The following is a 16380-nucleotide window of genomic DNA, read 5'->3' as shown; positions in this document are numbered from 1 at the left end:
ACAGCCTGGGATCGAATCTGGGCCTGTAGTGACGCCTCAAGCACTGCAATGCAGTATCTTAGACCGCTGCTCCACTCAGGAAGCTTATGCACATTTTTGGGTTAGGAAATGTACAGTGGGGCAAAAAAAGTATTTAGTCAGCCACCAATTGTGCAAGTTCTCCCACTTAAAAAGATGAGAGAGGCCTGTAATTTTCGTCATATGTACACTTCAACTATGACAGACAAAATGAGAAAAAAAATCCAGAAAATCACATTGTAGGATTTTTAATGAATTTATTTGCAAATTATGGTGGAAATAAGTATTTGGTCAATTACAAAAGTCTATCTCAATACTTTGTTATATACCCTTTGTTAGCAATGACAGAGGTTCTATAGAGGTTCTGTAAGTCTTCACAAGGTTTTCACACACTGTTGCTGGTATTTTGGCCCATTCCTCCATGCCGATCTCCTCTAGAGCAGTGATGTTTTGGGGCTGTTGCTGGGCAACACAGACTTTCAACTCCCTCCAAAGATTTTCTATGGGGTTGAGATCTGGAGACTGGCTAGGCCACTCCAGTACCTTGAAATGCTTCTTACGAAGCCACTCCTTCGTTGCCCGGGCAGTGTGTTTGGGATTTTTTTTTTTTTTTTTTTTTTTTTTTTTTTACCTTTATTTAACCAGGCAAGTCAGTTAAGAACAAATTCTTATTTTCAATGACGGCCTGGGAACAGTGGGTTAACTGCCTGTTCAGGGGCAGAACGACAGATGCTCTCTAGCAAACTTCAGACGGGCCTGGACATGTACTTGCTTAAGCAGTGGGACACGTCTGGCACTGCAGGATTTGAGTCCCTGGCGGCGTAGTGTGTTACTGATGGTAGGCTTCGTTACTTTGGTCCCGGCTCTCTGCAGGTCATTCACTCGGTCCCCCCGTGTTCCTCTGATGAAAAGGCCTCTCTCATCTTTTTAAGTGGGAGAACTTGCACAATTGGTGACTGACTAAATACTTTTTTGCCCCACTGTATGTATCCAATCCATGAAATATTGGAAAGTGGAAAAAAGTGTACAATAAGTTTTGAACAATAGTGCTATAAATCTACTCTAATCCTCACTAATCATGGAACTGTATGACAACGGTCCAGTCATTGTGAACCCTGTGCCAGGCTCCAGGTTTAACCTGCTAAGTGTGGTCTGAGTTCTATAATGATTCAAATAGGCTACATGTCCCAAATTATTGCACAACTTGTAATACGGTAGCCTAATATGATCCACTAATGCTAGCGATCCTCAGGAACACCTCCACAAACCCTACAGAGGAAAGAAAGGTAAACGGGACGGAATGAGGCAAAATGTAAGATACAAATTGAAGCAAAACTAACACTGAAGTGACAGGTGTAAATACATGTGGGTATTACTGATGAGGGAGGGGGGTTCTAAATGGACAGATGGAATTGTTTTAAGATGGTCATGCTATGGATCATTTAGCTATTTGATTTAGAATTTTAGGACCCCCTTAATAGGTGGGTTGAGACGCATCCAATGCAAAAAATATATCTCTAGATTAAACTGACTGATTTTTTAAAATTATGTTACTTAGAATTGTGTGCGTCAATCGACTATAGTGGGTTAACATGATACAAATTGTAAAATAAAACAGAGAAATGGCTGGGTATATAATTAAAACATTCTAAAGCGCATTCAGCCCTAGAAACCTATAGCTTGGGTCTCCAAATTTAATCCATTCAAATTATGAGGGCATACAATTTAAATTCTGAATAACGGCACAGCTATTTATTGCCTACTTCACTGTGGAAAGGGGAAATATCTAAAACAATTGCTTTGTGTATTTACAATCCCCTTCTCCTATCAGATTACTCATTTACATACAGTAGCTCTTATGAATTTATAAATTACAGTGCATGAAGAATGCTGTTATTTTATCGGAAAAAAGAAAGTAGGTGCTTTTTCCACTTGGAATCGGCAGGTTCGCTCAACCTTATTCATGATTTTCTCTTGCGTAAAGGTGGAATTATTAGGGAATTGAGTCAAGGTCAGAATATAGCGTATCTGTAGATACACCTTAATTTCTTAGATCTCCACCCTGAACGAATAGCGGGTAAATAGCTTGCCATTCTCATGCATAAGCTCAAGGTCAGAATACGGATAGAGAGTAAAGTGCATAAAAAGGGAATTGCGTTCCATTTATGTGCACTTAACTAGTGTCGGAATCGGCCCCTTAGTGAATAGATAGAGGCCACAGTTTCCCAATCATATCCTTATGTAGTTGTCTAACTAACACACACACTCTTACCGCACCCACTGCTTATAGTTTTACCCCCTCCAGGCACTGACTGAAATGTACTAGGGTTGTCACGATGCCAACATTTTATTAACGATACTATACCAGGCCAAGTATCACGATACGATACCAGGTAGTATCGAGATGCCACAGGGAAAATGTGTCTCCGCTGTGCATCGTGGCACACAACTTCCGCATCATGCATGCATTATTTTCCAGAGAACTCATAGCCCCTCATTGATTAAACCTTACATAATGATTCACATGTCATTGTGGCAGTAAGCAGAACAATAATACATGAAACTCTCATTACTGTTTCGTGGTTCTTTTGATCGGTAGGATGAAAAATTCAGTAGTATCATATGAAACAGTACTATGGTATTCATAAATCTTGGTATCAAAAGTATCATAATGTTTTGGTACTGTGATATTACCATGGTACCGGTATATCGTAAAACACTAAAGTGTACACGCACGCACACAGGAACACGCATTCACACACTGATACCCATATCAAGTGGGTGGAAGCACCTATCCATATGCATGAGGAGAGCTTTATTTAATCCCTACTGTTAATCACTACTGCTTGATCAAAGGTAGGTAAAGGTTGCATTACTATGGAAGAGTAATGGTCAGAGTGGGAATTAATCAGAAATGACCAACACCACACTGTAGACTTAACACCAAGTACATGAGGCCTGCTTTTTATTTTTTATTTTTGTTTGATTTAAGATTTATTTAACTAGGCAAGTCAGTTAAGAACAAATTCTTATTTACAATGACGGCCTACCAAAAGGTAAAAGGCCTCCTGCGGGGACGGGGGCTGGGATTAAAAATACAAAAAAATATTAAAATATAGGCCAAAACACAGATCACAACAAGAGAGACACCACAACAATACATTAAGAGAGACCTAAGACAACAACATAGCATGGCAGCAACACATTACTTCTGCATGTGTGTTCAGTTAAACAGCTCTGTTGAAGATGCTGCAGATTACTGATGGAGTACTCCTGGTAAACATGCTGAGCTCTGAGCATTAGGTCCAAACAGATCACTTTCCCACGAGCACACCACCCACATCAACCAATACTACACCACTCCCCCGCTCCTCCCTCCCTCCCTCCCTCACACACACACACACACACACACACACACACACACACACACACACACACACAAACACACACACACTGCAGTGTAAGCAAAAATAATGTGAGAACACCAACAATGTTTATTATAAATGTGGTGAAACAAGTTCATCTAGAAACCTTGATCTCTCTGAAGATACAGTACAATATCACCGCAGCCAACTAGCAGCATCAGTCAGTCTGATAGATGTGTCACTTTGTTTATTTATTGATTCAACTCTCCCTGGATGGCACAGATTGGAGGTTTCACTAGCCTGCCTGACCTTCACATCTCTTGTCTTCTTCAAGCCCAGGCCTAATGTGTCTGTACGGATGTGTTTGTGTGTGTGTGTCTGTGTGCACATGTATGTGCCTGTGTGTATGTGTGTATGTCAAATTTCAATCAAATGTATTCATAAAGCCCTTCTTACATCAGCTGATGTCACAAAGTGCTGTACAGAAACCCAGCCTAAAACGCCAAACAGCAAGCAATGCAGGTGTAGAAGCATGGTGGCTAGGAAAAACTCCATGGAAAGACAGAAACCTAGGAAGAAACCTAGAGAGAAACCAGGCTCTGAGGGGTGGCCAGTCCTCTTCTGGCTGTGCCTGGTGGAGATTATAACAGAACATGGACAAGATGTTCAAATGTTCTAAGATGACCAGCAGGGTCAGATAATAATGATGAGAGTGGTTGTAGAAGGTGCAACAGGTCAGCACCTCAGGAGTAAATGTCAGTTGGTTTTTCATAGCCGATCATTCAGAGTATCTCTAGAGAGTGGAAAACAGCAGGTCTGGGACAAGGTAGCATGTCTCGGTGCGTGCGCGAGCGCGTGTGAAAGAAACAACCATCCGACCTATAATCCACTTTTTATGCATTAGTGTCATCCTCTGAGGCTCCTAATGTGAAATAGCCTCTGAGGCTGTTCTGACTGAAGTTTGAGTTCTCTCTGAGTTATCAAGTGTCTGTGCTTTGATGCTGGTTTTTGATAGGAAATCATCCTTTAGGGCCAGTTAGTGGCTCTTTGGAACTGGGAATGGGGTTTGGTGCTCCAATTGACCTTTTGACACAGATGGCAAGGACTCTGAGACACCTTGCTGCCTGCCTTCCTCCGGACTTGCTCCAGAGACCATCTTTGCTTGCTCTCCCCATTTGACCACCTCCCTCTGATGACCACTCAGGCCATGCACTTTCCCGCCCCTCCACATGACCTTCCATCTCATGCATGATGTTGTTGTTTTCTAAATTGCTTGTATTTTTTGTGTTGCTTTAAAGCGCTTTGAGATTCATTGTGTAATGAATAGCGCTTTTAAAGTTACATTTATTATTAATATTATGATGTTGATCTAGTTCCTCACAGCTTCTGTTTGTACATGTGAGTGTGTGTGCGTGTCCGTCCGTGTGTATGTGTGAATGAGTGCATGTGTATGTGTGTAAACGTGTGTATGTGTGTGTGAGGTTCTAATGTTACTCTTTTGAAAAAAGGGTTGCAAAGGGGTTATTTAGCGGTCCCTATAGGATAACCTTTTTGGTTCCAGGTAGAACCCTTTTTGGTTTCAAGTAGAACCCTTTTGGGTTCCATGTAGAACCCTCTGTGGAAAGGTTTCTTCATGGAACCTAAAATGGTTTTACTTGGATCCAAAAAAGCTTATTCAAAGGTTTCCCCATTTTAGGTTCTAGATAATACCTTTTTTCTAAGAGTTTATTTTCTGTGTTTGTATCTTCCAGAGGGCAGATGAGGAAGTGGTAGTGGACCAAGGAGGAACCAGCTCAGTCCTCAACATCCACTATGAGAAGGAGGAGCTAGAGGGTGAGACACCTGACCACCTCATTAACCTTTATCTGTGTGTATGTGTGCTTAACAATTGAGCTCATATATTTTTCAGCACAGGAGTCGGGCAACCACTGTTCATGTGCAAGTGTGCATATATATTTGTGTGTTTGTGTGTGTTTGTATGAGCATATTTGCATGTGTTAGCACAATATTGTGTACCACGCAGGTTTGTTCATGAGAGAATGCCAAGTGTGTCTTTCTAGTGTGTGTAAGTGTGTATGTGTTTGTCCATCCCTGGCCATGTTCTGGTTCAAATGTATAGAGATCTACATTAATAATGGATCCGCCAGGTAGGCTTGGGCAGGTTGAGGGGGGTCTACTCTGTCATTGGTTTGTGTGTGCGTGTGTGTGTGTGTGTGTGTGTGTGTGTGTGTGTGTGTGTGTGTGTGTGTGTGTGTGTGTGTGTGTGTTGTCTCACTTTCCTCTGTAATGAGGAGAAAGCTGGATAGAGAACTGAACACACCCTGATGATTTGACTCTTCTAACTCTCCTATAACACATTATTCTGACAACCTTCTTATAGTATTAACGGGTAGCTGTCGACTCACATCAAGTACATTTGCACTGAATGTTTATCAAGGTAGCTGACACGCGCACACACACACACACACACTCGCATGCCCAAACACAGACACAAACACACGCACACAGCCACCAACATGTGGCTGGTCAAAGGCTGTTGTGTCATGCAATATTCATGACTGCCTAACAGATGAGATTGGGCAGATTCAACAAATTCAACAGCTGCTTGATTCCTGACTGCTGTGAGCCTTTTGATCTTTAACTCTTATTTACTTCATCCTGCCCTTAGCTGTTTTACCTGTCCCATTGTGCTGGATAAGCTAAATCAAGCTTACCTAAAGTATTTATAGAAAACGATGTAGGACCCATGTTGAATATGCATCATTGCACCAAGCTAAATCCCAAAACATTTGTTCACTCTCTCTTTCTCTGAGTTTTTATAGTGCTGATGTGAGGGCTATTAAATGTGTCTCTCTCCCTCTCTCTGATCCACCTCTTCTCCTCTCTGTTCCACCTCGCTCTCTCTCCAGGCCACAGGACTCTGTTTTTGGGGGTGAGTATGCCCATGGGTAGACAGAGCCACCGCCACCACCGCCCCCATGGCTCACGCCACCGCAAGAAGGACAGGAGGGCAGGGAATGCTACGCAGCAGGACGAGGAGGGAGAGGGGGCCTCAGCCTCTCATGGTGACATACACACACAAACTTGTTTTCTATCCTCGAGGAGACCTAAAATTGATTTGCATTCAAAATCTAATTTTCCCTAAACTTAATCATAACCCATAACCCTAACCCAAATCCTAAACCTAACCCCTAACCCTAATTGTAACCCTAACCCTAAACCTAACCCCTAATCTTAAAATAACATTTGTCCTCATGGGGACGTGGGAAATGTCACCAGGAGGGAGAATCTTCCTTGTTTTATTATCCTTGAGGAGACTTTGGGGGATTTTAGGTCCCCACAAGGATAGAAGAACAAGACCACACACACAATGTACACTGTACACGTGCAGCAATTTGACTATGTTCAATCCAAACAGCGTCATGTGGAATTTCAATGAAATCCTATATAAAAGTACATCATGTCCAAGGTTGCTGGCTGCTGGCCCATGTGGGGGACATTTCTCTGCAGTTCTATCCCTGAGGTTGTTCTATGGGAAGCCATTCACATGTGTAGGCTGACCTACGTGTTTATATTTCCTTTCTGTTAGAGAGAGGATGGTAAACAAATCAAGTCAATACTGCAGCACAGGCCAGGCCAGGCAGCTAGGCCAGTGGTGTTAATCCATGTCACCTTCACAGGGCTGTGGACACACTGCTAATGCAACCTGCCTCAGCACCCCAGGCTAATATTGATAAGCATGCTGATTAGGCAGCCCAGAGCAGGGACTGGCACGCATAAAACACACAAACACACACTATTGTGTCAGTGTCAGGGGACGGGGGGGACGGGGGGGGGGGGGGGGTTCCATCTGCAATATGGTCTGAAATACTGTAATATCTTTGAGGTCAACAAGATTTAAGTCAATAATCCCTCCATCAACACAGGCAGGAAACAATTGTAAATATCTAAACAGTCCATCTCCTATCATTATTTACTCTGCTTCTCTTCTCTTCCCAACCCACACATCCTATCCTACTACCTCTGCTCCCACCATTATTTCCTCTTTCTCTATCGTTCCATCATTCTCCCTTTTCCATCTCTCTTCTACCCAAATCTCTATCCTTCCTTTTCTCTCCTCTTCATCGCTCCTCTGTTCATCTCTCTTCACCTTCCCTGCCCTGTATCCCTCTCTCTTCCCTCTTAATATCTCTCCCCTCATCATCTCTCTCTATCTATCCTTCTCTCTCTCCTCTTCATCTCTCTCACTCCATGTAGACACTCCATCCCAGCGTGTCCAGTTCATTCTGGGGACAGAGGAGGATTCTGAACATGTGGCCCACGAGCTCTTCACTGAGCTGGATGAGATCTGTGTCAAAGAGGGCAAGGACGCAGAGTGGAAAGAAACTGCCAGGTCAGGGAGGGACATAGGAGTGTGTGTATACGTGAGGCTTGTGAGAATCCCTACATTGCTTTAACCGCTAAAGATCTCTCTCATCCCTGTAGGTGGTTGAAGTTTGAAGAGGACGTGGAGGATGGAGGAGAGAGGTGGAGTAAGCCTTATGTGGCCACGCTGTCCCTCCACAGCCTGTTTGAGCTGCGTAGCTGCCTCATCAACGGCAGTGTACTGCTGGACATGCAGGCCAACACCATCGAGGAGATCGCAGGTTAGTCAGACCAACACACAGACAGGGAAGAGCCTGTTGTCCAGTGGTAATGATCCTGGCTCCAGACACATGTATGACTCCCCACCAGAGACAGGGGTTCAATTCCCATATCTACCTTCCGTCTGATCTCAAATCTTCCAGAATAACGTGTCAAAATACAAACAAAGTATCATAAAACACTACACAGACAAATATCTTCAATCAATCAATATATTGAACAGGAATCAAAAGTCTAGTTCAAGAATAGGTTAAAAAAAAGCGCACACAAAACATCACCTCAACAGCTGCTACTAACAGACCAATTACAAATTCCCCAAGGGAAATATGACATATGTACAGAATTAGCTTTACATTGACAAGGAAATTGTCACTATATTGCTAGACTAGTCCCCCGCCCCCATAATATATAAAGTCATTACAGTCAAATGAGAGATGATGATGAGAACTTGCATGCACTGTGATGCTGGAGGGCTAGAGCAGTGAACTGTGTCTATCTCACACTGGCCTGACATTTCACCAGATGGACTGAGGGTGACAGGCTGAACAGGTGGCACCTGTCAGCTGCACCTGTCTGTCTAGATGATGTAAGAGCATTGTGTCTAACAGCATACAGAGACCGTCTTATCTTATGACATGATCTGACACAACAATGAATATGCAGCCATGGTGGTGGTGTGCTCCACACCTCTGCTGAATATTCTCTGCAATCACACCAATCAGTACAGAAGCACACTTCAGTGCTGAGCGATTAGTGCTTTATGAGGTCGGTTCAGTTTCAGTTCGATTATGACAAAATAATCATGGTTTTCGGTTTCATTTTCCTGCTCATTAAAAAAAATAGTCCTCCCTCATCTTAAATGGCACTGACCACCACTGTTAGTTACAGAGTCTATGATTGTTTTTGTGGTGTGTCCTGGTGCAGATATGGTGTTGGACCAGCAAGAGGCGTCCCATGAGCTGGACGACAGTGTGAGGCTGAAGGTAAGGGAGGCCCTGCTGAAGAGACACCACCACCAGAACGAGAAGAAGAGGTCAGGCCATCACCAGCTCATCCCTGACATGGTGCGCTCATTTGCCGATGCCGGACGCAAGCACTCTGAACCCCACATGGACAAGAGCGGTGGGTACCAGGAGAGAAGTGTGGGAGGAAGGGCAGAGAGAAGGGAAGGGGAGGATAGAAAGCAGGTTGACATTTATTGTCATGAATCTTGCCCTGGAGGCAGAGCTGATTTCCGTTAAATGGGCCAGCTGCTAAGTCAAAATTGGCTATATCGTAAAAATTCATGAAAATACAAATGTGCTTTTTTGTCCTAATTTAATTAGGCTAGCAGTGTGGTTACGGTTAGGGTTATGTAAAAAGTCTGATTGTATTAATTGTGTCTGTGCCAGTCAGTGGCCACTCTGCAGAGCTACTTCCAGTACATGAGTCATTCCAATAAATACCACCATGCTGATGGAAAGGGGGGGAAAGGAGGGAAAAGGTGAGGAGGAGGGAAAAGTGAGAGAGGAAGTGAGGGAGGGAGTCAACAGGTGGGTGACAGATAGAAAGAGAGTGGGGAGAGAGAGAGAGAGAAAGAGAGTGGGATGTAGTAACTAATCAGACAGCCTTCTATGATGTGTCAAAAAGTATAATTGAAACTTCCGTTAGTCGTCTGCCAGGAATCAATAAAATTGTTCCCAAAGACAAAATGTCGGATATATTAGCTGAACAACGATTAGTTTCACTCTCTTGGCAGTTGACCAGAAGTACAGAGGAAAGTATACCAACAGCACCTCACACACACTCCTCCACACCGCTCTGATCCCTCAGGTCCAACTGTCTCCCCCCAGCCTCCCCCCACCAACATAGAGGTAAAAAATGGAGCCAACCACGACAACAGCCAAGTGGACCTTAGCAAGGTACGTGTGTGTGTTTGGTACCGCGTTGAAGTGACTCACTGCTGTCTGGATCAGAGAGCTGTGAAGATCACACCAGACAGACAGAGACAGAGAGAGAGAGAGAGAGAGAAAGAGAGAGAGAGATAGAGAGAGAGAGAGAGAGAGAGAGAGAGAGAGAGAGAGAGAGATGGACACTCTTAGTCTCTCATTGATCTAATCCTTATGGGAGCCAAATCGGCTTTCTCCTTGAACAGCGAATACTTCTGTCTAAGGAAAAGTGGCCAAATATAGACAAATGCATATTGTACAACAGCATCCAAATTAAACTCACCACCAAACATATGGACCTAGCCATTACAGTGACTTGCACACCAGTATAATATAATCAATGTACAGTGTTACACAGACCTCAGCACACAGACATCCCCTGACTTGCTGACTGGGTGATACTGTGTGGCTGCTATGCACCATCCTGTTGGAATCAGTCACTGGTGCCAGTCAGGGAACATCTGGGCCACACAGCGCCCACCAGGGAGGAGCAGGGGTACTACACATTGTCTTATTATTACTGAGCCACATCCTGTCCCAGGCAGCCTTTATCATATATAACATTATTCATATTTAAGGATGCATCTCAATACTCTATAGTGGTTTAATCTCCTTGTCTCCTTCCCTTCACCTGCTCTGATACGCATCATCAGACTGGTGAAAGCATATTTCTGATTCTGTATCCACTATGTGTTCTCAGATCAGTACAGATGAAGATAAGGAGAAGAAGTCACGTTAGACTAAGGACTAGAAACCCAAGAAACCCAAGGCCTGAACTCATATAGTAATACTGTAAAAAGATACACAAGCATAGTATAGATACATAGACAACTGTGATACTGCAGCTACAGTGGGGCAAAAAAAGTATTTAGTCAGCCACCAATTGTTCAAGTTCTCCCACTTAAAAGATGAGAGAGGCCTGTAATTTTCCTCATAGTTACACTTCAACTATGACCGACAAAATGAGAAAAACAAATCCAGAAAATCACATTGTAGGATTTTTAATGAATTTATTTTCAAATTATGGTGGAAAATAAGTATTTGGTCAATAACAAAAGTTTATCTCAATACTTTGTTAAATACCCTTTGTTGGCAATGACAGAGGTCAAACGTTTTCTGTAAGTCTTCACAAGGTTTTCACACACTCTTGCTGGTATTTTGTCCCATTCCTCCATGCAGATCTCCTCTAGAGCAGTGATGTTTTGGGGCTGTTGCTGGGCAACACAGACTTTCAACTCCCTCCAAAGATTTTCTATGGGGTTGAGATCTGGAGACTGGCTAGGCCACTCCAGGACCTTGAAATGCTTCTTACGAAGCCACTCCTTCGTTGCCCGGGCAGTGTGTTTGGGATCATTGTCATGCTGAAACACGTCTGGCACTGCAGGATTTGAGTCCCTGGCGGCGTAGTGTGTTACTGATGGTAGGCTTTGTTACTTTGGTCCCAGCTCTCTGCTGGTCATTCACTAGGTCCCCCTGTGTGGTTCTGGGATTTTTGCTCACCGTTCTTGTGATCATTTTGACCCCACGGGGTGAGATCTTGCGTGGAGCCCCAGATCGAGGGAGATTATCAGTGGTCTTGTATGTCTTCCATTTCCTAATAATTGTTCCCACAGTTGATTTCTTCAAACCAAGCTGCTTACCAATTGCAGATTCAGTCTTCCCAGCCTGGTGCAGGTCTACAATTTTGTTTCTGGTGTCTTTTGACAGCTCTTTGGTCTTGGCCATAGTGGAGTTTGGAGTGTGACTGTTTGAGGTTGTGGACAGGTGTCTTTTATACTGATAACAAGTTCAAACAGGTGCCATTAATACAGGTAATGAGTGAAGGACAGAGGAGCCTCTTAAAGAATAAGTTACAGGTCTGTGAGAGCCAGAAATCGTGCTTGTTTGTAGGTGACCAAATACTTATTTTCCACCATAATTTGCAAATTAATTAATTAAAAATCCTACAATGTGATTTTCTGGATTTTTTTTCTCATTTTGTCTGTCATAGTTGAAGTGTACCTATGATGAAAATTACAGGCCTCTCTCATCTTTTTAAGTGGGAGAACTTGCACAATTGGTGGCTGACTAAATACTTTTTTGCCCCACTGTATGTAGCCTACTGTGGCAGTATTTAGTACTATATTAATGGCTTTTTGTCTATAGGTCAGGGATTTAGTTGAAGCATTCAAAAACCTCCTTCCTCTCCTCTCCCCTCCCAGGTGGACATGCACTTCATGAAGAAGATTCCTACAGGAGCCGAGGCCTCTAACGTCCTGGTGGGAGAGCTGGACTTCCTGGAGAGACCTGTGGTGGCCTTCGTACGCCTCTCCCCTGCCGTACTGCTCACTGGCCTCACTGAGGTCCCCATACCCACCAGGTAGTCTACTGTGTGTGTGTGTGTGTGTGTGTGTGTGTGTGTGTGTGTGTGTGTGTGTGTGTGTGTGTGTGTGTGTGTGTGTGTGTGTGTGTGTGTGTGTGTGTGTGTGTGTGTGTGTGTGTGTGTGTACTGTTTTTGGTGTGTGTGTGTCTGTCTGTCTGTCCTGCTCACTGGCTTCACTGAGGTCCCAATACCCACCAGGTAGTGTTGGTCCTATTCTATGATTCTAATGCATTCATATGATAATGTTAGTAAGAGGGGACACACTCCAGAATGATTATTGGCTAAAAGCAGTTGGTGGTTGAAGTGTGTAGAATCTTCAGTAAATTAACAGAAAATGACAGACGATATTCTGGTCAGATAGGACAGCCATAGCATAGCATAGTAGCGTTGCGTATGATAGCATAGCAGTATCCAGTAGTATCCAGTATTGTTAACCCAGTCACTGTTGCAGGTTCATGTTCATCCTCCTGGGCCCAGACGGAAAGGCTCAGCAGTACCACGAGATTGGCCGCTCCATGGCAACCATCATGACTGACGAGGTAAAGTTCAACAAAAGTCTACATTCTTCCTCTTTAACACTAAACATTCTGGGGGTAAATGGCAACTCTTGGCAGCCCTAGATAGAGTTACAGAACGTTCCAGTTTGTGTGCCAGATCTTTGTCCTTGTTCTGTTTCAGATCTCAGTTGGCACAGACAATTCATTACCTCCTATCTTTATCAGATCACTCTCTCTCTCTCGTTCTCCCTTCCTCTCTGTCAGATTTTCCATGATGTGGCATATAAAGCTAAGGACCGCAGTGACCTGCTGGCTGGTATAGATGAGTTTCTGGATCAGGTAACCGTTCTGCCCCCCGGGGAGTGGGACCCTTCCATCCGCATCGAGCCCCCCAAGAGTGTCCCCTCTCAGGTAATGTGACTATGGTAATGTGACTGTGTTAATGTGGCTGTGGTAATGCGACTGTCCCTTTGGCTATATTTTATGTATGGTTTAAGTGATCCATTAAACAATGTGGAGCAAACATGAGCACCAGTATGCTACATTTTTAATGGTTTGTGGCAAGGCTTTTTGTGATTGAGGTTCAAATTGTGCTGTTTGTTCCTGATTGGCTGCTGTTGCTCATTGGGAGTTGTTTGAATGGTTGTGTGTGCAGGAGAAGCGGAAAATTCCAGGGATGCCCAATGGTACGACCTGCCCTGTGGAAGAGGAGTTTCACGCAGAACATCATGGTCCTGAGCTCCAGAGAACAGGAAGGTATGTTGCACTGAACAACAAACAGGGTTAGGAGTTAGGCTTAGGTTTCTGCTGCTGGGGAACTCAATCAATGCACAAGAACAAGGATCTTGCCCACAGTATTGCTATTTCTAAATAAAAGTGCATTTATTGTCTAAATGGAGACAAACAAGCAATATTTTTGTTCTTGTGACTTTGACTGAGTTACTTTTGTATTTAACTTTTTATTTTGCCTAATTGAGCTTTGAACTCATAAGGTGATGTATTGATATTGGTACTCCTCTCCTCCCACTCCTCCTCCCCCTCTCCTGTGTAGATTGTTTGGGGGTCTGATCCTGGACATTAAGCGGAAGGCTCCGTTCTATCTGAGTGACTACAAAGATGGGTTGAGTCTTCAGTGTGTTGCCTCCTTCCTCTTCCTCTACTGCGCCTGCATGTCCCCAGTCATCACCTTCGGAGGCCTGCTGGGGGAGGCTACGGAGGGACGCATTGTAAGAACACACACATCCAAATGTGACGAACACCTCGATTTGGTCTTGTGTTGCAAAATTTGAAATTGTGTTTTTTACATTGGATAAAAGTAGAGACTCAGCTACAAAATGGCATATAATACACTGTAGTTGAGGAACAACGGGAAAGTAATTATTCTTTGAAAGTTGATAAACTTGTAACCCCACTTTTGAGAAAATGGCCCTTGAATATTTTTGGTAAACCTACTGTAGAGCTCTTCTTTATCTACACCTATTCAGCATCATTCACACCCTCTTAAGCCTTAGCCCCACCCATCTCTATAAGGATTCACATGTGAGGCCATGTGCTAAACAGAGTGAGTAAGGTAGTGTAGTAAACAACCAAAGATGTCAAGACTAAAAGTGGTGAAAGTAGTAGCCTACGATAAGGAAAAACGGCAGGTAAAAATACACGTTTATCTAGTCCTTTGCTTATATCCTAATCTGACTTTGGTGTAGGTCATGTTGTTTTTCACGTTACCGCCTCTGGTAAACACACACTATAAATCTAAGGTTATTTGTCACATGCACAGGACACAGTAAGTGTAAACATTACAGTGAAATGGTTACTTGTATATTTGCATAGTAGCAATATTAAAAATAGAGAGCGTCTAGATAAAAATATTTTATAAATATTTTATAATTATTATATGATGCTTACCCAGACACACTTGTCTAAACTTATGGCTCATGTGAAAGAAATGTAATCCGTAATCACCCCTAGACACACCTGGCTAACATGATGGGTCGTGTAATCATCTGGCCAAGTGGAGTCTTTTGTTTAGACATGTAGCTAGCTAGCTAAACAATGAACCATAATCCCAATTAAATGAAATGCTGTAGTATGAATCTGCAGGTAGCTAAAGCTAACCAACTAGGTTCAATGTTATAACTAGGCCATAGGCTTTAACTAGCAATGCAAATGGTTTCTGAGGTAGAAATAATATTACTACACAGATCATACACGTAACGTTAGCTAGCGTGCCAGCAGGCTAACACTAGCTATCTAACAGAATGTTTTAATTTGCAATAAAAAAAGTGACTTTCTGGCAAAATTAGAAACTTCTAATATCTGAAAATGTAGCTAGACTCAAACCCGTATACATGGAGGAACTCTTCACGACAGACTGCAGGTTGCAAGATCAAATCCCTGAGCTGACAAGGTACAAATCTGTCGTTCTGCCCCTGAACAAGGCAGTTGACCCACTGTTCCTAGGCCGTCATTGAAAATAAGAATTTGTGCTTAACTTACTTGCCTAGTTAAATAAAGGCAAAATAAAAAAAGTAAGTTCTCCTCCTGTGTCATTTCCATTTTGTTTGTGGCTACAGCTTGTTTGGCCCGTTGTGTCAAGTCACTCCATTTCATACTGACCATTTGCAAAAAGTAGTTTGATAGCACCTGCTATATTTAGGGCAGCAATGTTATTGAGAGCAGTAGCAGCACTTTTGCAGTTCTCCATGGCTAACGTTATATCTTTAAAAAAAGAGCTGTGGTAGCAAGGATTATATACACATACTGAGGAGCTCATGTTATAGACAGAAGCATGCTACATGGCAGACCAATCCAAACTCATCTCTCGGTATGTCCAGCCCATCCATTATCTCAGCAAATCATGGCTATCAGGAAGGTTCCTGTCTTTTTCCATGGCTAAACCAACTAGGCTAATACAACAATTGTATTCGTATTTACAGATGGTATACAAGTTTGTTATTAAGACATATCAAAGTCCACATGTTCACGAAGGCATTTCTGCAACAACAAAAAAACATTTTGATCAACAACAAAAAAAATATGTTCAAATGCCTATCCTGTGAAGTAGTGACATGCTACATACGCCTAGCTTCCTGAAACAAGTCACAAATATGTTCACACACACTCACAGACCCCTGCACTAGTGGTGCACGGGTCAGCTGTTTGTTCGCCTGCCCGCAATTGCTAATAACCCATCCGCAAATGTGCAACTATATGTGATAAAGTGAAAATCTGAGGCCCACACCCGGCCCTAACCTGCTAATATAGAAAATGCACCGTAGGCTACAGTCAGAATCGGAGGGACATTTTGTTATAGCCTGAATGAAAAATGTAGATTTTGTGCCACTGGCCTACAGAGTGGAATTATGTTTTAAGAAATGTTTACAAATTAATAAAAAATTAAAAGCTGAAATGTCTTGAGTCAGTAATTAGTCAACCCCTTTGTAATGGCAAGACTAAATTAGTTCAGGAGTAAAAATGACCTTAAATCACATACAGTGCATTAGTAAAGTATTCAGACCCCTTGACCTTTTCCACATCAATCTACACACAATATCCCATAATGACAA

General features: G+C 43.0%; 1 protein-coding gene across 1 annotated transcript in view; it reads left to right on the top strand.

Moving 5' to 3' along the window:
* Positions 1–16380, top strand: part of slc4a8 (solute carrier family 4 member 8) — a 56083-nt gene that overhangs the window by 22126 nt on the left and 17577 nt on the right. The window contains exons 2-12 of the mRNA XM_021610035.3: positions 5135–5216; positions 6293–6448; positions 7641–7776; positions 7869–8029; positions 8952–9149; positions 9840–9928; positions 12157–12314; positions 12769–12856; positions 13079–13225; positions 13470–13570; positions 13866–14040. Coding sequence (XP_021465710.1) covers positions 5135–5216; positions 6293–6448; positions 7641–7776; positions 7869–8029; positions 8952–9149; positions 9840–9928; positions 12157–12314; positions 12769–12856; positions 13079–13225; positions 13470–13570; positions 13866–14040 — 1491 coding nt within the window. The remainder of the gene's footprint in view (positions 1–5134; positions 5217–6292; positions 6449–7640; positions 7777–7868; positions 8030–8951; positions 9150–9839; positions 9929–12156; positions 12315–12768; positions 12857–13078; positions 13226–13469; positions 13571–13865; positions 14041–16380) is intronic.

This window comes from Oncorhynchus mykiss, chromosome 7 (genome assembly GCF_057628025.1).
Source record: "Oncorhynchus mykiss isolate SJ-2025 chromosome 7, ASM5762802v1, whole genome shotgun sequence".
Taxonomy (NCBI): domain Eukaryota; kingdom Metazoa; phylum Chordata; class Actinopteri; order Salmoniformes; family Salmonidae; genus Oncorhynchus; species Oncorhynchus mykiss.
The sequence above is the reverse complement of the archived record's forward strand: the minus strand, read 5'-3'. Positions and strand labels throughout refer to the sequence as shown.